The sequence below is a fragment of the Mobula birostris genome, chromosome 12 (assembly GCF_030028105.1).
Source record: "Mobula birostris isolate sMobBir1 chromosome 12, sMobBir1.hap1, whole genome shotgun sequence".
In the NCBI taxonomy this organism is placed as follows: domain Eukaryota; kingdom Metazoa; phylum Chordata; class Chondrichthyes; order Myliobatiformes; family Myliobatidae; genus Mobula; species Mobula birostris.
In genome coordinates, this window is record NC_092381.1 from 107,505,695 (window position 1) to 107,529,783 (window position 24,089).

General features: G+C 44.0%; 1 protein-coding gene across 1 annotated transcript in view; it reads left to right on the forward strand.

Annotated features, from left to right (window-relative positions):
* Positions 1 to 24,089, forward strand: part of nop53 (NOP53 ribosome biogenesis factor) — a 43,740-nt gene that overhangs the window by 12,976 nt on the left and 6,675 nt on the right. The window contains exons 4-9 of the mRNA XM_072274429.1: positions 1,471 to 1,658; positions 3,865 to 3,935; positions 7,325 to 7,420; positions 13,323 to 13,427; positions 14,396 to 14,575; positions 19,911 to 20,086. Coding sequence (XP_072130530.1) covers positions 1,471 to 1,658; positions 3,865 to 3,935; positions 7,325 to 7,420; positions 13,323 to 13,427; positions 14,396 to 14,575; positions 19,911 to 20,086 — 816 coding nt within the window. The remainder of the gene's footprint in view (positions 1 to 1,470; positions 1,659 to 3,864; positions 3,936 to 7,324; positions 7,421 to 13,322; positions 13,428 to 14,395; positions 14,576 to 19,910; positions 20,087 to 24,089) is intronic.

The window sequence follows — 24,089 nt, forward strand, 5'->3', positions numbered from 1 at the left end:
AATCAAGTTTAATATAACTGGAATGTACTATGTTGTTTTTGCAGCAGCAATACATAATTAAAAAATATATCGGATGCAATAAGGAGTATATTTAAAAAAGTGCAAAAAAAAGATAATGTTTATGGGTTCACTGCCCATTCAGAAATCTGATGGCAGAGGGGAGAAAACTGTTCCTAAAATGTTGAATGTGGGTCTTCACGCTCCTGTGACCCCTCCCTGATGGTAGCAATGGGAAGAGGGCATGTCCTGTGTGATTGGAGTCCTTAATGATGGACGCCACCTTTTTGTGGCACCACCTTTTGAAGATGTCAATGCTGGATGGGCTAGTGCCCATGATGGAGCTGGCTGAGTTTACAACTTTCTGCAGCTTTTTCCGATTCTGTGCATCAACCCCCTGTGTACCTGACGGTGATGCAACCAGTTAGAATGCTTTCCATAGTACATCGGTAGAAATTTGATCGAGTATTCTGTAGCTGAGGAACACTGGGTTTAGGATTGGTGGTGGTGTTATTAAGCACGGGTACAATACTGATCAGCACAGGCTGGACAAAGTATATAACGCTTGAAGATCTTATTGCTGTTAACTATTGATATGTATGGGTTATATTCCTGTAATGGTGATTATACCTTGAGACCTGATAATATATAGAAATAATAAAATACTTGAGACAGCTGATCACTTTGGCTTTCACTACTTGGTATGGGGGCTCCAATGCACAGGATGAGAAAAAGCTGTATAGCGTTGTAAACTCAGCCAGCTCCATCGTGGGCACTAGTCGCCATCAAGGTCATCTTCAAGAGGGGATGCCTCAAGTAGGTGTCCATCATTAAGACCCCCATCACCCAGGACATGCCCTCTTCTCATTGCTACCATCAGGGAGGAGGTACAGAAGCCTGAAGACACACACTCAATGATTCAGGAGCAGCTTCTTCCTCTCTGCCATCCAATTTCTGAATGGACATTGAACCCATGAGCACCACCTCACTACTTTCTGTTTTCTTTTTTTGCACTACTTATTTAAATTTTAAAATTAAAATAATACATATGTGTGTGTTTGTTTATATATACGTATACTTAAACTAATTTACAGTTATGTACTGCTGCTGCAAAACAACTAATTTCACTACATACAGCATGTCAGGGACAATAAAACTGATTCTACTCTAAGCACTTCACCAGGTATAAGTAGAATAAGCAGCTTGCCTGAGATGTGATGCAAAGTAATTCTCTCCACTGTGCTTTTATAAGAATGTACAATATTTGTTGAGGTGTAGAATTATCAGAGTTTTGGCGCTTTTGTGCGCTGGTCCAGTCCTTCACTAACTTGTTCCCAAGTTAGGGGCTGGAATTCTCTTCTGCTTTATTCTGTTTAAAACTCAGTATTTATTTTATCAAATGTTTTATGGTAATCTTCAGCCTAACACTCCTTTTTCGAGATGTAATTTTTTTGTATATCCTATCCCCACCAGTATTTTAGCGCATCAGATTCCCAACAGTCGGAAGCTGAGGAAGAAAGCGGACCAGGAGAAGCGTTTTGGGATTGTCCGTCGGAAAGAACGGCTGCTGTTCGCCAGGCTGAAGAAACCTGCAGTGATAACTAAGCCCAGCGCCAGCAATGACCCCACCCGAGGCTTCTATGACCTTTGGTCAAACACAAGTAAGAGAGAGTTTCACAGTTTTGTGTGAGCATGTTCATTGTCTGCTACATACACCTTGCAAGGTTTGATCTGTAGGGCGTATTTTGGTAGATACTGAAAATAGCGAACATTAAATTTAGCAACCAACCTGCAGATCTGAATATGGATTGCAGATTAAATTTAAAATGCAGCTTGGAACCAGGAAACACGCACTTATCTGATATTCAAAAAATGCTGGTGAACGCAGCAGGCCAGGCAGCATCTATAGGAAGAGATACAGTCGACGTTTTGGGCTGGGACCCTTCGTCAGGACTAACTGAAAGAAGAGATAGTAAGAGATCTGTTAGTCCTGATGAAGGGTCTCGGCCCGAAACGTCAATTGTACCTCTTCCTATAGATGCTGCCTGGCCTGCTGCGTTCACCAGCATTTTTTGTGTGTGTTGCTTGAATTTCTAGCATCTGCATATTTCCTTGTGTCTGCACTTATCTGATATTGTTTGCATTATATATACATGAATGCAATCGACACCCCATTGCATGAATAGGACTCAGGTGACAATAATTAACACTCAATTTGGGTGTGTTGGTGGGAAGATCCAGGCATTTGAAACTGTTACATGTAACTCAAAAGAACCATTATGAGGGTATTGCAACTATAGAAATTAACCTGTTACCATTGTTCTTTAACATATAAAAATGTACTATAATACTGGGTCTGGGAGTCTCTGTCCTCTCTGTTCCTTACCCTCTCTCTTGAGTGACTCCAAAAGGCTGTCAGCCTGTGTATATTGAATAAAAAGACTACTTCATGTCTACCAGCTGTGTTTCTTCGGTGACTTTGTTGACGTTACAACAGATCCTGTCCCAAAGCCAAGGTGCTAAATTATACTGAGACCCAGTTTGGCTGTGCTCAACTGGAGTGCTTTGACACTTTCTCGCGCGTGCACGCACACACACACACACCCACCCCGCCTACACTCTCATGGCAGGTTGACCTGTTGTCACTGTAAACTGAGTAACTGGACAGCCACTGAGACTGGTATAAAAGGTCTTTATTTATCACAGCAAACAGGCATTGCCTAGGAGACGCTGTCAGTCGAGTTTCCCCAAAATACATAAAATTTTGATAGCAGAGGGGAAGAAGTTGTCCCTAAAATGACAAAGTTCCGCATCTTCAGTATATCAGTAAGGTTTTTAATTTTTTTTTAAAGAGGTTCTTGGGGCCCTGAGCTCCAACTGGAGCATAGGCCATTGATAACCTTCCACCTCCATCGTCCAAAGTTCATGGTATGGTTGGCGTTGAACAATGTTTCTGCAATCCGTTGTTTCCACTGTACAGGGGATTGGCCTGTACAGCTTCACCAGAGCCCTGTAAGCCGACCGTACCCATTTCCACCTCTCAGTGACGGGGACATAGGGTAGGACTTTGAGATAAAGTACTGTAACAGGCCTTCCCCAACCCAGTGAGCTAGAATGCGGGAGGAAACCCACACTCTCAAGGGGTACAAATGCCTTACAGTCAGTGGAATTGAAACTGGCACTGAAATACCATTATGCTACCGCGCTCTCCAAAGTTTGTGCTAAGTATCAGAATCCACCTGGTTTGGAAGCTTCCTTGATCTCAGTCATAATAACTTGGTGTTGCCTGGCTTGATCTAGGCAGGTTAACATAACCCACATTGTCTTGTGTTTGGCTGATGCAATGAGAACATCTCACGGCAGTTTACAGACCGGGCCGGTGCTTTGTAGACATCTCCGGTTGAGGGGTGGAGGGCATCTCATTGAAACCTATCGAATATTGAAAGACCATGGTAGAGTGGATGCGGTGAGGATGTTTCCTATAGTAGGGGAGTGTAGGACCAGAGAGCATGGCCTCAGACTGGAGGGGCATTCAATGAGAACAAAGATGGTGCTGCGTCTGTGGAATTCATTGCCACAAATGGTAGTGGAGGCCAGTTCATTGGGTATATTTAAAGCAGAGATTGATAGGTTCTTGATTAGTAGGAGTGTCAAAGGTTAAGGAGAGAAGGCAGGAAAATGGGCTTGAGAGGGATAATAAATCAGCCATGATAGAATGGCGGAGCGGGCTTGATGGCCTAATTCTGCTCCTATGTCTTATGGTCTTTTTCCCAGCATTTACTGTTTTTCTTTATGGTTGATTTTTTGTGTATTTTTTATATCATTGCAAGTAGCTTCACTCAGCTGTGTTTACTTATGTCTTTTGAGGTCCCCTTGACAAAGAGCTTGAAGGCAAGGAGGAATGGTTCCTGGAACAGACCAAGCGGAAAAGGCAAAAGGCAAGTGTGTGAAAGAGTCACGAAAGCTGTTTTAATGGACTAAGTTTCTACTGTAGTGACAGGAGCACCTGCTGCCTCTGTCACTCTGTAAAGAGCAAGTCAGTCATTCAGTTGGAGGTCCTATCCTTCCAATCTATTTCCTGCCTCCAGTGCAGTCGGCAGGATTAGAACATGGAACTTCACAGCACCATATAGGCCCTTCAGCTCACGATTTGTGCTGACCTTTTAACCCTTCTCTTCTACATCAGGGACCGCGGATCAGTTTAATATTGACAATATTCTTGCGGACTGGGGAGGGGGTGTTCAAGTAGGGTTGCCAACTTTCTCGCTCCCAAATAAGGGACAAAAGTAGCAGTCAAATATGGGACACTTGTGTTTACTCTGTGAAAGACTTCCATGACCATGAAGCCTTGCATGGGCACCTATGTGTGCATGCGTGACGTGCGCATACGTGACGTGCCGATTTTTTTTCTACAAATCGGTTTTGGCTTAATCTTCCCGAACTACACTGTACATACATTATTCCTACTTTATATAGGCTGTGTATTTATCATATCATTCCTGCTTTTGCTATATGTTAGTGTTATCTTAGGTTTTATGTGTTATTTGGTATGATTTGGTAGGTTATTTTTTGGGTCTGGGAATGCTCAAAGATTTTTCCCATATAAATTAATGGTAATTGCTTCTTCGCTTTACGCCATTTCGGCACGAACGGTTTCATAGGAACACTGTACCTTAGCGGGGGAAATACGGGACAGTTGGCAACCCTATGTTCAAGTCAAACAGTGCGTGACAGGGAATGAGGAAAGGTGCAGCTGACTCGTGTCGTTTCATATCGCCAAATCATATCATTTCCTTGTGGCCTGGTAGCACATGCTTTACGGCCCGGTGGTTGGGGACCACTGTTCTACATAACCCTCCATTTTTCATCAATTGTAGAACTTCGAATATTGCAACCCTGTACAGGTCCTTTGGCTCATGATATTGTGCTGATATTAACTTACCCCAAGGTCAATCTAGTGCATGCCATTGGGAGCACTTAATAGGTAGTGGGAGCTTGTCCCATTACCACCCCCGGCTATAACAACAAAGTCTAGCTCCTGGCCTTCATGTGTGGCTGAGCTACTAAGCCCGATGGAACCGTTTCTACTGACAGGAGAAGGGGCAAAGGCAGGTTACTGGCACCTTAAAACCAGTTGCTTTGGGCAGATGGGGCTCGTCAGCCATGGTTAGCAGCTCATCTTGGAGAAGGAAAACTCTGATCTCAAACCTTCACTATCCTGCGGCTATACCCACTCATGGGGAAGGCTTTGGGAGTAAGCTTTGAAGGAAAAATCTGGAGCTGACATCTCGTAAGGCAGTTCTACATTGAGTTTAATGCTGACTGGCAGCTCCTGTGATGCTGTTGGTACCAAACTAAATTAGTTTCTGCTGTGCCTTCGGGTTCATCAGATGTGTGGAGAGGGGGAGCTTGCTTCATGGGCAACAGCTTGCTGTCCATATTGTACTGCCCAGGTAGCTAGGTAGCTGGGTCAACTCTGACCATTGGAGGCCTCAGACAGAAGGTCAATCTAACCCTTCCCTCCTCTGTAGGCCTCCATTATCCTATCATCCATATGCCGATCTAAGAGTCTTAAATGAACCTATTGTATTTGCCTCAATCCCCTACAGCACGTTCCACACACCCACAGCTCTGTGCAAAAAAACTTAACTCTGACATTCCCTACCCCCATACTTTCCTCCAATCACCTTAAAATTATGCTCCCTGCTGTTAGCCAATTCCACCCTGGGGGAAGGTAGGTCCCTGGCTCTCCATTCAATCTGTGCCTCTTGTACACCTCTATCGAGTCATCCCTCATCTTCTCGCTCCAAAGAGAAAAGTCCCAGCTTGCTCAGCCTATCCTCATAAGACAAGCTCTCTAATCCAAGCAACATTGTGGTACATCTTCTCTACACGCTCTCTGAAACTGCTACATCCTTGCTATAATAAGGCAACCAGAACTGAACACCATATTCCAAGTGTGGTCTAACCAGGGTTTTATAGAGCTGCAACATTATCTCATAGATCTTGGGGTTCGAGTCCATCGGACACTGAAAGCTGCTGTGCAGGTTCACTCTGTGGTTAAGAAAGCATATGGTGTATTGGTCTTCAGCAATCGTGGGACTGAGTTTAAGAGCTGAGAGGTAATGTTGCAGCTATATAGGACGCTGGTCAGACCCCACTTGGAGTACTGTGCTCAGTTCTGGTCACCTCACCACAGGAAGGATGTGGAAACCATAGAAAGGGTGCAGAGGAGCTCCCTTCGATTGGGGAGCATGCCTTATGAGAATAGGTTGAGTGAACTCAGCCTTTTTTCCTTAGGAAATTCAAGTACGTACAGGAGACGTCATTCGCTCCTCATATGATAACCCTTTCATTCCTGTAATCATTCTTGTGAACCTCCTCTGAATCATAGAACGTAGAACATAGAATAGTACAGCACATTACAGGCCCTTCAGCCCACAGAGTTGTGCCGACCCTCAAACCCTGCCTCCCATATAACCCCCCACCTTAAATTCCTCCATATACCTGTCTAGTAGTCTCTCAAAATTCACGAGTGTATCTGCCTCCACCACTGACTCAGGCAGTGCATTCCACGCACCAACCACTCTCTGAGTAAAAAACCTTTCTCTAATATCCCCCTTGAACTTCCCACCCCTTACTTTAAGCAGTGGTGCCCTGGGGAAGAGGCGCTGGCTATCCACTCTATCTATTCTCTTATTATCTTGTACACCTCTATCATGTCTCCTCTCATCCTCCTTCTCTCCAAAGAGTAAAGCCCTAGCTCCCTTAATCTCTGATCATAATTCATACTCTCTAAACCAGGCAGCATCCTGGTAAATCTCCTCTGTACCCTTTCCAATGCTTCCACATCCTTTCTATAGAGTTTCACATCGCCACTCTTAAACTCTATCCCTCGACTTATGAAAGCTAACACCCCATAAGCTTTCTTAACTACCCCATCCACCTGTGAGGCAACTTGCAGGGATCTATGGACATGTACCCCCAGATCCCTCTGCTCCTCCACACTACCAAGTATCCTGCCATTTACTTTGTATCTCTCCAATGTCAGCACATCCTTTCTTAGATAAGGGGTACAAGACTGCTCACAATACTCCAAGTGAGCATAGTGCTTTATAAAGCCTCAACATTACATCCTTGCTTTTATACACTGTCTTTTACACTGAGGTAGGACAGTTATCTAGTCACAGTTCTTTCTTCTGCAGTGAGCAGAGTGTTTTTTTCATATCTTGAAATGTTTTCAGTCTGGATATGAATAAATATGATTTTTTTTTTGTTGCCTCACAGGATACAAACTCCTTTAATTTTTGTTCTTTCTCTTACACAGCGCCCAGAGAAACTGAACCAGAGACCCTCGCAAGTGTCTGCGATAGAAGTGATTGCCCCAGGCGGTTCGTACAACCCAACATTTGAAGCTCATCAGGTATGCTGATGAAAGGCTGTGTTGTGTCCTGGCAACACAGCTTACAGTGACATGGAAGACTATGTCTGTTGCCTGGAAAAAATATTCCTGCACACGGGCAGAGGCTATCATGGCTTGGAGAGGGATCTGCATCAGCTGGAAAAATGGGCTGAGAAATGGCAGATGGAATTTAATACAGACAAGTGTTAGGTTTTGCACTTTGGTATGCCAACCAGGGTAGGTCTTACACAGTGAACAGTGGAGCATTGAGGAGTGTGGTAGAACAAAGGGATCTGGGGATACAGGTCCATAATTTGTTGAATGTTGCTACACGGGTAGGGTTGTAAAGAAAGCTTTTGCCACATTGACCTTCATAAATCAAAGTATTGAGTACTGGAGATGGGATGTTATGTTAAAGTTGTAGAAGACAATGGTGAGGCCTAATTTGGAGTATTGTGTGCAGTTTTGGTCACTTAACTACAGGAAAGATATAAACAAGATTGAAAGAGTACAGAGAAAATTTACAAGGATGTTGCTGGGATTGGAGGACCTGAGTTATAAGGAAAGATTTTAGATTTAGATTATGAGGACACTCAGTCCTCATTTATTGTCATTTAGAAATGCATGCATTTAAAAATGATACAATGTTCCTCCAGAATGATATCACAAGAAACATAGGACAAGCCAAGACTAAAACCGACAAAACCACATAATTATAACATATAGTTACAACAGTGCAAAGCAATACCATAATTTGATAAAGAGCAGACCATGGGCACGGTAAAAAAAAGTCTCAAAGTCCCGATAACCTCATCATCTCACGCAGACGGTAGAAGGGAGAAACAATCCCTGCCATGAACCTCCAAGCACTGCAAACTTGCCGATGCAGCACCATTAGAAGCAACCGACCGCAGCGGACTTTGAGTCAGTCTGAAAACTTCAAGCCTCCAAACAGCCCTTTGACACCGAGCATCATCCTCTGCTGAGCGCTTTGACCCCCCCCCCCCCAAGCTGCGGAGCAACAAGCAAAGCCGAGGACTCGGGGCCTTCCCCTCTGGAGATTCTGGACCACACAGTAGCAGCAGCAACACAGGCATTTTAGAAGTTTCACCAGATGTTTCTCTGTGCTGTCACGTCGGTCTCTATCAAATCAGGATTGTGCACGGCACCCTACTAGACAAATAACAGACATCACCACCGGAGTGGCCGCTGCGAGCTGCGTCACGCTGCCACCTTCTCCTCTCCTTAATTATTGAATAGGTTCGGGCTTTATTCCTTGGAATGTAGACGATTGAGGGGATATTTAATAGAGATGTACAAAATTATGAGGGGTATAGATAGGGTAAATGTAAGCAGGCTGATTTCACTGAGGTTAGGTGGGACTATAAGACCATAAGGCAAAGGAGCAGAAGTAGGCCATTCGGCCCGTCGAGTCTGCTCTGCCATTTTATCACGAGCTGATCCATTTTATCCTATTTAGTCCCGCTGCCCCACCTTCTCACCATAACCTTTGATGCCCTGGCTACTCAGATACCTATCAATCTCTGCCTTCAATATACCCAATGACTTGGCCTCCACTGCTGCCCATGGCAACAAATTCCATAGATTCACCACCCTCTGACTAAAAAAATTTTTTCACATTTCTGTTCTGAAAGGGCTCCCTTCAATCCTGAAGTCATGCCCTCTCGGACTAGACTCCCCCATCATGGGAAACAACTTTGCCACATCCACTCTGTCCATGCCTCTTAACATTCAAAATGTTTCTATGAGGTCTCCCCTTATTCTTCTAAACTCCAAGGAATACAGTCCAAGAGCGGACAAACGTTCCTCATATGTTAACCCTCTCATTCCCGGAATCATTCTAGTGAATCTTCTCTGTACCCTCTCCAACGTCAGCACATCCTTTCTTAAATAAGGAGACCAAAACTGCCCACAGTACTCCAAGTGAGGTCTCACCAGCACCTTATAGAGCCTCAACATCACATCCCTGCTCCTATACTCTATTCCTCTAGAAATGAATGCCAACATTGCATTCGCCTTCTTCACTACCGACTCAACCTGGAGGTTAACTTTAAGGGAATCCTGTACGAGGACTCCCAAGTCCCGTTGCATCTCAGAACTTTGAATTCTTTCCCCATTTAAATAATAGTCTGCCCGTTTATTTTTTCTGCCAAAGTGCATAACCATACACTTTCCAACATTGTACTTCATTTGCCACTTCTCTGCCCATTCTTCCAATCTATCCAAGTCTCTCTGCAGACTCTCCGTTCCCTCAGCACTACCGGCCCCTCCACCTATCTTCGTATCGTCAGCAAACTTAGCCACAAAGCCACCTATTCCATAATCCAAATTGTTGATGTACAATGTAAAAAGAAGCGGCCCCAACACTGATCCCTGTGGAACACCACTGGTAACCGGCAGCCAACCAGAATAGGATCCCTTTATTCCCACTCTCTGTTTCCTGCCAATCAGCCAACGCTCTATCCACGTATGTAACTTTCCTGTAATTCCATGGGCTCTTATCTTGTTAAGCAGCCTCATGTGTGGCATCTTGTCAAAGGCCTTCTGAAAATCCAAATATACAACATCCACTGCATCTCCCTTGTCTAGCCTACTGGTAATTTCCTCAAAAAATTGTAATATGTTTGTCAGGCAGGATTTTCCTTTAAGGAATCCATGCTGAGTTCTGCCTATCTTGTCATATGCCTCCAGGTATTCTGTAACCTCATCCTTGACAATCGACTCCCAACAACTTCCCAACCACCAATGTCAAGCTAACAGGTCTATAATTTCCTTTTTGTTTCCTTGCCCCCTTCTTAAATAGCGGAGTGACGTTTGCAATCTTCCAGTCTTCCGGAACCATACCAGAATCTATCGACTTTTGAAAGATCATCGCTAATGCCTCCGCAATCTCCACAGCTACTTCCTTCAGAACACGAGGGTGCATTCCATCTGGTCCAGGAGATTTATCGACCTTTAGCCTATTCAGCTTCCTGAGTACTTTGTCTGTCGTAATTGTGACTGCGCACACTTCTCTTCCCTGCCACCCTTGAGTGTCCGGTATCCTGCTGTCTTCCTCAGTGAAGACTGATGCAAAATACTTGTTCAGTTCCTCTGCCATCTCCTCATCTCCCATTACAATTTCTCCAGTATCATTTTCTATCGGTCCTATATCTACTCTCACCTGTCTTTTACTCTTTATATACTTGAAAAAGCTTTTAGTATCCTCTTTGATATTATTTGCTAGTTTCCTTTCATAGTTAATCTTTTCTCTCTTAATGACCTTCTTGGTTTCCTTTTGTAAGGTTTTAAAGACTTCCCAATCCTCTGTCTTCCCACTAATTTTTGCTTCCTTGTATGCCCTCTCCTTAGCTTTAACTTTGGCTTTGACTTCTCTTGTCAACCACGGTTGCATCCTTTTTCCACTCGAAAATTTCTTCTTTTTTGGAATATACCTGTCTTGCACATTCCTCATTTCTCGCATAAACTCCAGCCACTGCTGCTCTGCCGTCTTTCCCACCAGTGTCGCTTTCCAGTCAACTTTGCTCAGTTCCCCTCTCATGCCACTGTAGTTTCCTTTACTCCACTGAAACACCGACACATCAGATTTCGGCTTCTCTTTTTCTAATTTCACAGTGAACTCAATCATGTTATGATCACTGCCTCCTAAGGGTTCTTTCACCTCAATCTCTCCAATCACCTCCGGTTCATTACACAATACCCAATCCAGTACAGCCGATCCCCTAGTGGGCTCAACAACAAGCTGTTCTAAAAAGTCAGACTACAACCAGAGGTCATAGGTTAAGGGTGAAAGGGAAAAGTTTAAGGGGAACATGAGGAGAGACTTCTTCACTCAGAGGGCGGTGAGAGTGTGGAACGAGCTGCCAGTACAAGTGGTGCATGTGAGCTCGATTTCAATATTTAAATGAAGTTTGTAAGGTGCATAAATAGTAGAGATATGGAGATCTATGGTCCTGATGTGGATTGATGGGAGTAGGCAGTTTAAATGGGTAGGCATGGGCTAGATAGACTGAAGGGTCTTTATTTTATGGTATTATTTATTTGTTTTGCAGATAGAGCATGGTAACACCCTACCAACCCAGCGAGACCATGCTGCCAAATTGTGCCCATATGACCAATTAACCTTCCAACCCAGCATGCTAATTAGATGATACCATCGTACCTGCCTCAACCACTTCCTCTGGCAGCACATTCCATGCACTCTTCACTTTCTGCACGGAAGGATTTGCCCCTCAGTTTCCTTTTAAATCTTACCCCTTTCACCCTAAACCTATGCCACCCCTAGCTTTGGTCTCTTCCACTCTTGGGAAAAGACAGTTAGCATCCACCTTATCTAGTCCTTACAGAATTTTAGAGACCTTTGTAATGTTGCCCTCTCATTTACTTGAATGGTCAAGGCTTTTTAATGGAAGTACATAAGAGTCATGGAAAAGTACAGCATGGTTACAGAATCTTTGGCTCATCTAGTCTGTGCCAAACCATTTAAACTGCCTTCTCCCATTGACCTGCACCGGACCAAAAAGATGAGTGAGTTAGAAGGTAGGGGGAGGAGAGGGAGAAACAGAAGGTGATGGATGAAACCAGGCGAGGGGTGAAGGGTTGGGAAGCTGATTGGTACAGGGCTGGAGATGGGGGAATCTAATAGGAGAGGACAGAAGGCCATAGAAGAAAGGAAAGAGGGAGGAGCACCAGAGGGGGGTGATGGGCAAGCAGGGAGGTAGGCGAGAGAGGGAAAAGGGGATGGGAAATGGGGAAGGAGAGGTGGGGGCATTACCGGAAGTCTGAGAAATCGATGTTCATGCCATCAGGTTAGAGGTTGCCCAGGCAGAATATAAAGTGTTGCTTCTCCAACCTGAGTGTGGCCTCATCGCGACAGTAGAGGGGGCCGTGGATTGACATGTTGGAATGGGAAGTGAAATTAAAATGGGTGGCCACTGGGAGATCCCGCTTTTCCTGGCGGACGGAGCACAGCTGCTCGGTGAAGTGGTCTCCCACTCTATTTCGGGTCTCACCAGTATACAGGAGGCCACACCAGGAGCACCAGATACAGTAATTGACACCAACAGACTCACAGGTGAAGTGTCTACTGTATCTGTGTACATAAAATAATATGTCATATACTTGGGTTTGATTTTTTTTTATAGACCACATATCCATTTACGTAATGTTATAATGACCCTGCATAAGTCTGATTTACACACTGCTCCACGTCCAAGAAATGTATCCTCAACGTTAAACGCAGTCTGAGTGTAATAACAAATAATAAATTACAATCAGAAATATATTTATTTGAAAAGTTTGATTAAATAAGTAATGCAAAAAGAGAGCAAAAAAAAAGTTTAATTATAAACAGCAGAAATTCTTCCAATGCTGGAAATCCAAAACAACACGCACAAAATGCTGGAGGACCTCAGCAGGTCAGGCAGCATCAATGGAAACATATAAACAGTCAATGTTATGGGCTGAGACCCTTCTTCAGGACTGGAAAGGAAGGGGGAAGATGCCAGAATAAGATGGTGGAGGGAAGGGAAGGAGGTTAGCTGGATGGTGATAGGAGAAGCCAGGTGGGAGGGAAGGATCAAGGGCTGGAGAAGAACAAAGAGGAGAGTGGACCATAGGAGAAAGGGAAGGAGGAAGGGCACCAGGAGAAGGATATAGGAAGGTGAGAAGAGGGGAATAGAAGAGGGGAGAGGGGTAATTTGTTTTTACCAGAAGGAGAAATTGACATTCATGCCATCAGGTTGGAGGCTACCCAGACAGAATATGTTTACTTGGACTACTCTGTTGTTTTTCTTGCTCTGGGCATAAGTAATACACAGAGTTCAGTGTTGGACAGTACATTTACTTAATAGCATTTTTGTTGCAGTTTAATTCTGTTCTAAAAGACCTCTTGTTCCCACAGGCTCTGCTCCTCACTGCTCATGAAGTGGAAGTTAAGAAACTGAGGGCTGAGGAGAAAATTGATCGTCAGTTATCTTTACCGTCTTCAACTGAACTTGCAACAAAGGTGAGAGTGGTTTCAGATTTATTAACCACATGTACATTAAAACATACTGTGAAATGTTAACAGCCAATACCACTTAAGGATGTGCTGGGGGTAACAAGTGATCATTTGAAGCACTTTTAAAAAAATATATTTTTATACTTTCTGATTCCTTTGAAGTGCTTGTTATGTTATGGTGAAATTGTATAAGATGTTGGTGAGGCCTAATTTCGAGTATTGCTTGCAGTTTTGGTCACCAACCTACAGTAAAGATGTAAATAAGATTGAAAGAGTGCAGAGAAAATTTACAAGGATGTTGCCAGGACTGGAGGACCTGATGTGTCCACCAGTTATAAGAAAAGGTTGAATAGGTTAGGACTGTATTCTTTGGAATGTAGAAGATTGAGGGGAGATTTGATAGGGTATACAAAACTATGAGGAGTTTAGTTAGGGTAAATGCAAGCACGTTTTTTCCACTGAGGTTGGGTGGGACTACAACTACAGTTCATGGTTAAGGGTGAAAATTTGAAAGTTTAAGGGGAACATGAGGGAAAACTTGACTCAGCGTCCTGAGTGTGTGGAAAGGTAAAGGGCTGGAGAGGAAAGAATCTAATGAGAGGAGGATGAACCGTGGGAGAAAGGGAAGGAGGAAGGGCACCAGGGGGAGTTGATAGACAGGGATCTGGGCCTCCACACCCCCGGACTATCAGACATTCAGACGTCAGGCCTCCAGCCTCCAGTGATTGTTGTTTTTATTCTGTTTGGCCCTTTCCTTGTCTACCCTCAGAGATTAAGTTTCACAGGTTTGCTCTGCCAGGTGCAGATGGATCTATATTTCCCACCTAATTCACCAAAAGGATTAGCTTTATCTGTTGTGTCTACATCGAAATGTCAAAGCATACGGCAAAATGTAATCTGCTCTGGGTTCTGGCTCAGAACTGCTGTAGGAATCTGTACTAGTCCTAACTAGAATTGGCCCAATGTGTCTGCAGGAAACGGTCCTCAAGGAACTGTGCCAGGGTCTGTTAGAAGATTCCGAAGGCGAGGAACACGAGGGCACTGTGCCAGCCGGTGACCACACGGAAACGGGAGACGGGCACATGTGGAATGCTGCCCCTTCTGAGAAGAAAACTGAAAGAGATCGGAAAAAGGAAAAGCAACTCAAAATGCAGGTTGGTGTAAAATATTTTCTCCTCAATAAAGCCCTCATCTCCATTGAGCACATCTACATGATGCATCGTAGGAAAGCAGTATCCATCACCCAGGTCATGCTCTCTTCTCGCTGCTGCCATCCAGGAGAAGGTACAGCCGCCTCAGAGCCTTGCCACTAGGTTCAGGAACAGTTATTACCAGCAGGCTCTTGAACCAAAGGAGATAACTTTACATGCCCATCATTGAAATGTTCCCACAACCTATGGACTCACTCGCAAGGTCTCTTCAATAGGTTTCAACAGGTGCATTTATTGTCACAAAAATGTATACAATATACATCCTGAAATTCTTTTTCTTCGCAAACATCCGCAAAAACAGAGGAGTGTCTGAAGAATGAATGATAGTTAACGGTTAGAACCCCAAAGCTCCCCCCCCATGCATAAGCTGCAGCAAAGCAAAGACCCCCCACCCACCAGCAAAAACACTGAGCAACAAAGCATCAGTAAAGGCACAGACTTACAGTACTCCAAAGACTACTGATTCACCTGGTAATTCGACATATTACAGGCTCTCTCTCCCTAATAAGGAAAAAAGAGTTGTCCTCGTTTCACAGCGAGAGGGGAGACACCTCACTGATTTATGGTATTTGCATCACTTTTTCTGAGCTCTGTGCCCAAAGAACACGGGTCTCTGGGCACACAGCCAGCAGACTCCTTGTTGCTTTCGACCTTCTGTGTACTGCCACGACACATCAGGTGGCGGCACCGGCCCTGAATCCACCTGCCTCCAGAGCCACGAAAATCTGGCACCCTGGAGGCACGCTAGACTTCCAGGCCTCGTGCTTGGCATATCAAAAAGCGGCTGGTCATGAGGCCCCGAGAGCAGGTTCCATTTCCACAAAGAACTGAAGTCAGCGTGTAACTCCAGGTCATGTCTTCAAAAGAACCTTGAAAGGAAAAAAAAGAGAGATATCAAAGATAGAAATAGAGCTGTTTCCGAAGATGTAAGCAAAGGAGTCGCCATTAGGTGCCATCATCTTCCTAAGCTCCATCATCTCATGTTCTTGATATTTATTGCTTATTTATTTATTATTATTTCTTTATTTTTGTATTTGCACAATTTGTGCAATCTTTTGCAATCTGGTTGAATGCCCAAGTGGGTACGATCTTTCATTGATTTTATTATGGTTACTATTTTACTTTGGAATTATTGAATATGCCTGCAAGAAAATGAATTTCAGGATTGTACATGGTGACATATATGTACTTTGATAATAAATTCACTTTGAACTCCATAAAAGCAAAATTCAGACTAACTTTCCAGCGATAACAAAGAATGCTGGATGAGATGTTACACCTAGGTCCTATCTAATCATTCAGTAGATGTTAAACCAAAATTTGCTAGTGTTATTTTGGAGAGGAGGAGAGTTTTGAATCTTATCGAATGCTAAGCATCATCACTAGCCCATGCTAGAAGCACAGAATACAAGAGTCAGGAAGTCATGTTGCAGGTGTGGTTAGAGTGCTCTTTTGTTGTGTGCTATTCTGCCCAGCCCATTATAGGAAGGGTGTGACTTGGAGAGGGTACAGAAGAGGTTCTCCGGACTTCTGCCTGGATTGGAGGGTAATAGCTATAAGGAGAGGTTGGGCAAGCTAAGATTGTTTTCTTTTCTCTGGAGTGTTGCAGGCTGAGGGGAGAACTAACAGGTTTTTTAAAAATTGAAATAAATTTCATAATAAAATGTATCTACAAGAATAAGCTGTTCGATACCTTTTCATTCTTGCATTCATAGTCTTTCAAATTTCTTAAAACTGATAGGACTGTTGCCACTTGTGTAGCCCCCTGGGCTAGTACGTTACTACAATAATTGAGGGGAAGTTTGCGGAATTATGAAAGCCACAGAGAGGGCAGACAGCGAGAATTTTAAATCTGTGGAAGATATGTTGAATGTATGAAGACATAGCTTTAAAGTGCATTCAAGATTCAATTTAATATCAGAGAATGTACAGTATACAACCTGAAATTCTTACTTTTCACAGACATCCATGAAACAGAAAAATACAAAGAATGAATGACAGAAAATGTTAGAACCCCGAAGCCGCCTCCCCCTCCCAATCCCCAACTTGCTTCAGAGAAAGCTTCAAACCCCCACCACCCACCATACAAGCAATAGCAAAGCTCCCATAGGGACCATGATCTAGATTCCATAAAAAACTACTGTCCAATCCAACACAGACATCACAGACAGACTCTCTCTCATGAGGGAGAGAGAGAGATAATGCTCCTGCAATATCAGGCTAAAATTACATTTATTATCTAAGTATGTATACCGTATAAATCCTTGAGATTTGTCTCCTTGCAGACAACCACAAAACAAAGAAACACAATAGAATCCATTTAACAAAACCCCCACACAATAAATACCATAAGATACAGGAACAGAATTAGGCTATTTAGCCCATCAAGTCTGCTCTGCCATTTTCATCATGGCTGATCCATTTCTCTCTCAACCCCAATCTCCTGCCTTCTCCCCGTATCCCTTCATGCCCTGACCAACCAAGAATCTATCAGCCTCTGCCTTAATACACCCAATGACAGCCTCAACAGCTGCCTGTGGCAATGAATTCCACAGATTCACCACTATCTGTCTATAGAAATTCCTCCTCATCACTGTACTAATTGGACGTCCCTCTATTGTGAGGCTGTGTTCTCTGGTCTCAGACCCCCCCGCCCACATCCTCTCCACATCCACTCTATCAAGGCCTTTCAACATTGAGTGAGTTCCCACACCCTCATTCTCAAAACTGCTCATAGCTCTCCAAGTGAAACAGGTGATAAAGACCAATCTGCAGGGAAAAAAACAAATTGTGCAAATAAAAAAGTAAACAAGTAACATAGAACATGAAACACAGAGTCCCAGAACATGAGTCCAGAGCCACTGAGTCAGTTCAGTGCTGAGGAGTGACGATGGCTGTAGGTCACAGTCACAGACAATTCAGTGTTGAGGGAGTGACGATAGCTGTAGGTCAGTCACAGAGTCAGTTCAGTGCTGGGGGGAGTGACGATGGTTGTAGGTCACAGTCACGGAGTCAGTTCCTGAATTGAGTAAAGCCTTAATGGAGTATTGGGCTGAGAGGGGGGTAGTTTAAAAGTGGTGTGTAGGGCAGTTTTTTTTTGCAGAGTGATGGGTGAATGGAACAAGCTGCCACTGGGTAGTGGTGAAAGCGGATACCATTGTGGTGTTCAAGAGGCTGTTAGATGGATAAATAGAATATGCAAGGAATGGGAGAGATATGGATGATGTGCAGGCAAAAGGTATTAGTTTAATTTGAAATCATGATTAGTACAGTCATCGTAGACCGAAAGGCTTGTTCCTATGTTGTACTGTTCTACTTAACCCAGTATCACTATAACAGGCCGTCATCGCATTACTGCCTGTCTGTTATCTGCCATGTTTCCATAAGACCATAAGCCCTAGGAGGAGAAGAGGTAGACTATTCAGTCTCTCGAATAGTCATTCCACCGCAGTGGCGTGATAGCATGGTGGCTAGAGCAACACTTTTATAGTACAGGCGGCTCGGGCTCAGTTCCTGCTGTCTGTAAGGAGTCTGTATGTTTGCTCTGTGGATGCGTAGGTTTCCTCCGGGAGCTCCAGTTTCCTGCACAGTCCAAAGGTATTCCGGTTGGTAGGTTAATTGGTCATTGTAAATTGTCCTGTGGTTCGGCTAGGATTAAACTGGAGAAATGCTGGATGGCACGGCTGGAAGGGCCTATTCCGTACTCTATCTTAATCAATTAATCAATTGTATATCTTTGTATTTATTTTTATTTCATTTTATTTCTCTCTATCTCTTTGTCTCCTTTTTCTTTCTCGCTCTTTCTCTCCCTCTCTCCCTCCTCTTAACCCCATTCTTTGGCCTTCACCCCATAACCTTTGACACTCTAACTTACCAAGAAACTATCAACCTCTGCCTTAAGTATACCCAATGTCCTGACCTCCATGGCCACCTGTGGTGACAGATTCCACAGATTCACCTCCCTCTGGCTGTTCCTGCAACACATTTCCAAAACATAATTCCTTCCTAGGCTTCAGGATGCCTTAGGAGGACCTGAAATAGACGTGATAAGCACAGTAGAATATAGTTATATTGAACAATAAAATAAAACTAGAAAAAGTTTGGGAGCCCCTGATATAGAGCTTTGTGTTTAAAACTGAAAACTGGAATTATTTCACTGCCTGATGATGAGAGACATCCTTGCGCACAAAGAATTCCTGCGGCTGTGCCGTCTGGGAATGTGAGGACAGCACAGGGATTCCTGGGCTTTGCCAAGTGGGCGGCCTGGGAACTGAGGGCAGTGCAAATAATACTATCTCATTCAGAGCTGCAGCAGCTCATGTGCCTTCACGCGACTTCCAGCAACTGCGTTGTGTAGTGTGGAAGTTTTCACACACGGGTGGACGTTATAACCCAACCAGTGGTCTGTTTGGGTTTTACAGAAGGTATGACACTGTTTTAAAGCTGTAAGTGTGATTTCCTAGGTCATTGTCCTTGCTGGCATTCAGATAGAATCATTCTGAACTCTGAGTGCGGCTTGGGTTGGACTCTCACACCAACTGTTTCCCTGCCCTCTCCACCTTCCTCCTTCATGTAGTGGTGTGACAATTCAGTGACTTTTGCTTGCAAGTTACATCTTCTGTTACCAATGTGCTAGAAGACCTAAGACGTGGGTACAAATTTACACCATTTGGCCCACTGAGTCTGTTCCGCCATTCCGTCATGTATTATCCCTCTCAAACCCATTGTCCATTTTCTCTCTGTAACCCTTGACACCCTGACTAATCAAGAACCTACCAACCTCTGCTTTAAATATATCCAATGACTTTGCCTCCATAGCTGTCTTTGGCAATGAATTCCACAGATTCACCACCCCCTGGCTAAAGAAATTCCTGTTCATTGCTACTAAAGGGATGTCTTTGTATTTTGACCTTGACTCCCCCACTATAGGAAGGAGCCTCTCTATCTAGGCCTTCCAATATTTGATAGATTCCAATGAGATCTCCCCCTCCCACCCCAATGAGTACAGGCCCAGAGCTCCTTGTACGTTAACTCTGTCATTCCCAGAATCATTCTCTTGAACCTCCTCTGGGCCTTCTCCAATGCCAGAACATCCTTTCTTAAATATGGGGCCCAGAAACTGCTCATAATGTTGCAAGGAGATCACTCTCCCTGAGATGGGAGAACAGAGAGGTTATTCTTACTGAAAGATCATGACTTTCAAACTTAACTTGGGAATGCCATGCCCCTGCTCAACCAGTTTGACTGCAGCTCCGTGTACTCTCCTTGTTCTTTTCAGGACCAGAAGCTGAAGCAGCTGAAGCAGGCACAGGAGAGGCAGCAGCAGCTGTTCCGCCTCCGCTCCATCAAGGGCGAGGTGAGGCAGCTGGAGGTTGAGCTAGCAAAGAGGAAAGCCAGGCGTGCGGAGAAACGGAGGGCGGAAGCCAGCAAGCCCCGAAGACTGGGCCGGTTGAAGTAAGCATTCTCGCATTTCCTCTGTGTATGGTCTGTCTGCTAGGAGTATGATCGTTGGAGTGCTGGGCGGAGTCTGTCCCCCAGTGCTCAGGATGATCCTGCTGTTCGGTCTCAATTCTTTTACTTTGAAAATATTTAAAGTAACACGAAAAACCCCTTGAGTCTGCTCCCCCGGTTACAAATCCTTCGTGACCAAATATCCACCCCTCTCGGCTTTGAACACACCCAGTGCGCTGTGATTTTGCTGATTGATAAGTCACTTGATGCATTATAGTCATTGTTGAAAGCATAGTGGTTAGCGTAATGCTTTATAACGCCAGCAACCCGGATTCAATACCTACCGCTGTCTGCAAGGAGTTCGTAAGTTCTCCCTGTGACCTCTGTTGTGGCTGTGAATGAAGTCACCGGAGAGACACTAAAGCTGGTGAATATAGAAGTCTTTATTCAGCACAAGAAGCGGGCATCATATTGGAGATTCTCTTGGATAGAGGCTTCCTAACCCAATATTACATGACATTTTTATATGTTAAAGATAAAAGGTAACAGCAGGACAATGTATCTACAATGCTTCCTTTGAATTACATACAATTTTCAAACACTTAGATCTTCACATCAATACTCCAGACACCCAAAATGAATGTAGATCACTGCTGTATCTAAGCTGCATTCATGCATGTGCAGACATCTCAGGTCAATGGGGTGTTTCCTGGTTTGCAATCAACCCCAGTCTGCAGCTCCAGGAACACCATTGTTCTGAGCAGCATTTTAAATTCAGTCTGCAGACTGGTTGCTGTTGAAATCAAATTTGCTATATTCCATGTCTCCAGAATACACCCCAACAACTGTGTGGGTTTCCTGTGTGTACTCCAGTTTTCTCCCACATTCCAAACGTACCAGTTGGTAGGTTAATGGTTACATGGGTGTAAATAAGTGGCTTGGGCTTGTTGGGCCAGAGGGGCATGTTACAGTGCTCTATCTCTAAATCATTAAACAATATTTTTTAAAAAATACTATTATTTTCTTTGGATCCAACTATAAGTAGTAACCGTTAATGTAACCCTGACTAAGACACCCATCCAATAGTAACTTTCTTAACTGCTTATAGTTTGTCCCTCTATATGCATGTCTGTCCAGGTGTAAGTTGGTTTCTGTGTTAGGGTTAGGGTCTGTGTCGCCCCACTATGGGAAGTATGCTGAGGCTTTAATGAGATATGGACATTGTGTAGGTAGGAGGGAATAGTGTCTGGGTGTTTGATTTGCTTATTAGCTGGTTTTGCACAACACTGGGGCAAATGGCCTGTTCCTGTGCTGTTCTAGTCCATGTTCTAAGTAAACAAGATCTCAGAGACTCCTTCCTAGGACGGTCAAGGATGTGTCTCACTGGGAGGGAAGCCCCACAATCCAGGGAGATAATGGTCTCTACACAGCTTGTTACCATGTCGTATCTGAGGAGGGGAAAACTGAATGTAAAACTTTACCTCATTTTTGGTAGCTGTATGAAAATTGTAGTGAGTGATTTCCAAGGTGGTATTCCAATTTGTCATCGTTATGTGCTGAGGGAGGGGTGGAGCCGCTACCCCATTATACTGGTTGCCCCTTTATATGTTCTGGTCTCCCCACTATAGGAAGGACGTTGAGGCTTTGGAGAGGGGACAGAAGAGGCTTACCAGGGTGCTGCCTGTATTCGAGGGCTTGTTTTATCACAAGAGGCTGGATAAAATTGGGTTGTTTTCTCTGGAGCCACGGAGTCTGAGGAGAGATCTGATAGAGGTTTATAAGATTATGAGGGTCATAGATAGAGTAGACAGGGAGTATCTGTTTCCCAGGGTTGAAATGTCTAAATACCAGAGGTTTAAGGTCGGCGTTCCCAACCTTTTTTGTACCGTGGAACCTTACCTTTAACCGAGGGGTCTGTGGACCTCGGATTGGGACCCCTCGGTTTAAGGTGAGAGAGCGTCATTTCAAAGGAGCTATGGGGCAAATTTGTTACACAGAGAGTCTGGAATGTGTTACCTGAAGTAGTGGTAAAGGCAGATATGTTAGAAAATTTTAAGAGACTTTTAGATAGGCACATGGATGTGAGGAACATTGGAATGATAGGGACATTGAGTAGGCAGAAGAGATTGGCCACTTGTTCACTATTTGGTTAGACACAGCATTGTGGGCTGAAGAGCCTCTTCCTGTGCTGTGTACTGTTCCGCGTTCTCTGTTCTACTGCTGTGTGCAGTCTTGTCACAAGCTGGAGACTGGAAACTGACTGAACAGCTTACACGCTGAGAATGAACAAACAAGGTTCCTGGCAACTAATGTGGGAAATGCTTGTCAAGACAATAATCGGAACTAATCCCTTTTGATGAAGCGAGTAGCACATGTTCAGAGGAAGTGAGAGAGCTTTGAGACCGAGCTCACTTCTCAGTGCCTGGGAGGTCATAAACTGCAGTGTAAAATGGCATCACTGCTGTTCAGTAAAGAAAATTTATTATCAGAGTACATTCAATAATGTCACCACATACAACCCCGAGATTCATTTTCCTGTAGGCATACTCAGCAAATCCATGGAATAGTAACAACATGTAATGAGAGACTACCCAACGAGGGCATTGGACCAGAATGCAGAGGACAAAAAGCTGCAAATACAAAAAGAACAATCAGAATTAGGCTAAATATCACGGGCCTATATTGTAAAATTTGTTACCTTTAGATCAGGAGTACAATGCAGTGTTTAATAATAGAGAAACAAAACATGAATTACAGTAGGTTTGTGTGTGTGTATATATATGTAATTAAAAAAGCAGTGAGGTAGTGTTCAAGGGTTCTATGTCCATCCAGAAATCTGATGACAGCGGGGAAGAAGCTGTTCCTGAATCATTGAGTGTGCGTCTTCACACTTCTGTACCTCCTCCCTGATGGTAGCAATGAAACGAGGGCATGTCCTGGGGTATGGGGGTCCTTAATGATGGACACCGTCTTTTTGAGGCAATGCAATAAATTTGAGATGAAATATCCATTGGTTGTAGGAACATTTCAGTGATGGGTTAAATGAAGTTGAGTTAAGTTATTCCCTCTGGTTCAAGAGCCTGATGATTGTGGGGTAATAACTGTTCCTGAACCTGGTGGTGTGGGACCTGAGGCTCCTGTACCTTCTTCCTGGTGGCACAGTGAGAAGGGAGCACGTCCTGGGTGGTGGAGGTCCCTGATGATGGATACTGCTTTCCTGCAAGGGGGAGAGACCACTGGCTACGGAGGTAGTTCTGCGGTGGAATACATGACAGAATATTAAATCAGGTGTTTTAAGGGAGTATTGACCTCTCAGCATCTTCAAAAGGCAATGCCACAACAAAGTAGCCTTCTTCATTAATGACCCGGGACATGCCCTCTTTTCATCGTTACCTCACGGAGGAGGTACAGGAGCCTGAGGAACGTTCTTTCCCTGCACCATTCATTTTCTGACTAGACAGTGAACTCGTACACTCACTCACTTTTTTTGCTTTCTTTTTGCATTACTAATATAATTTGTATATATTTCTTTGTGTAATTTACATTTTTAATATTGTGTACTGCATTGTACCGCTGCCACAAGACAACAAATTTCATGACATATGCCAGTGATACTAAACCTTATTCTGATTCTGACCATTCTGTCGGTGCTATCCGTGTGGGATCTACTAATTGGATTAGGATCTTGTATTTTTTTAAATTCTGATTTTTAGCATCTAGCAGTATAACACAGTCACAGGCCCTTCAGCCCATCTAGTCCATGCTGAACTATTATTCTATCTACTTCTACCCCTCCTATCCATGTACCTGTCCAAACTTCTCTTAAATGTTGCAATTGAACCCGTATCCACAACTTCCCCTAGCAGCTCGTTCCACACTCTCACCACCCTCTGAGGGAAGAAGTTCATGTTCCCTTAAACATTTCACCTTTCACCCTTAGCCTATGACTTCTCATTCTAGTCTCACTGAAACTCAGAGGAAAAAGTCCTGCTTGTATTTGCCCTGT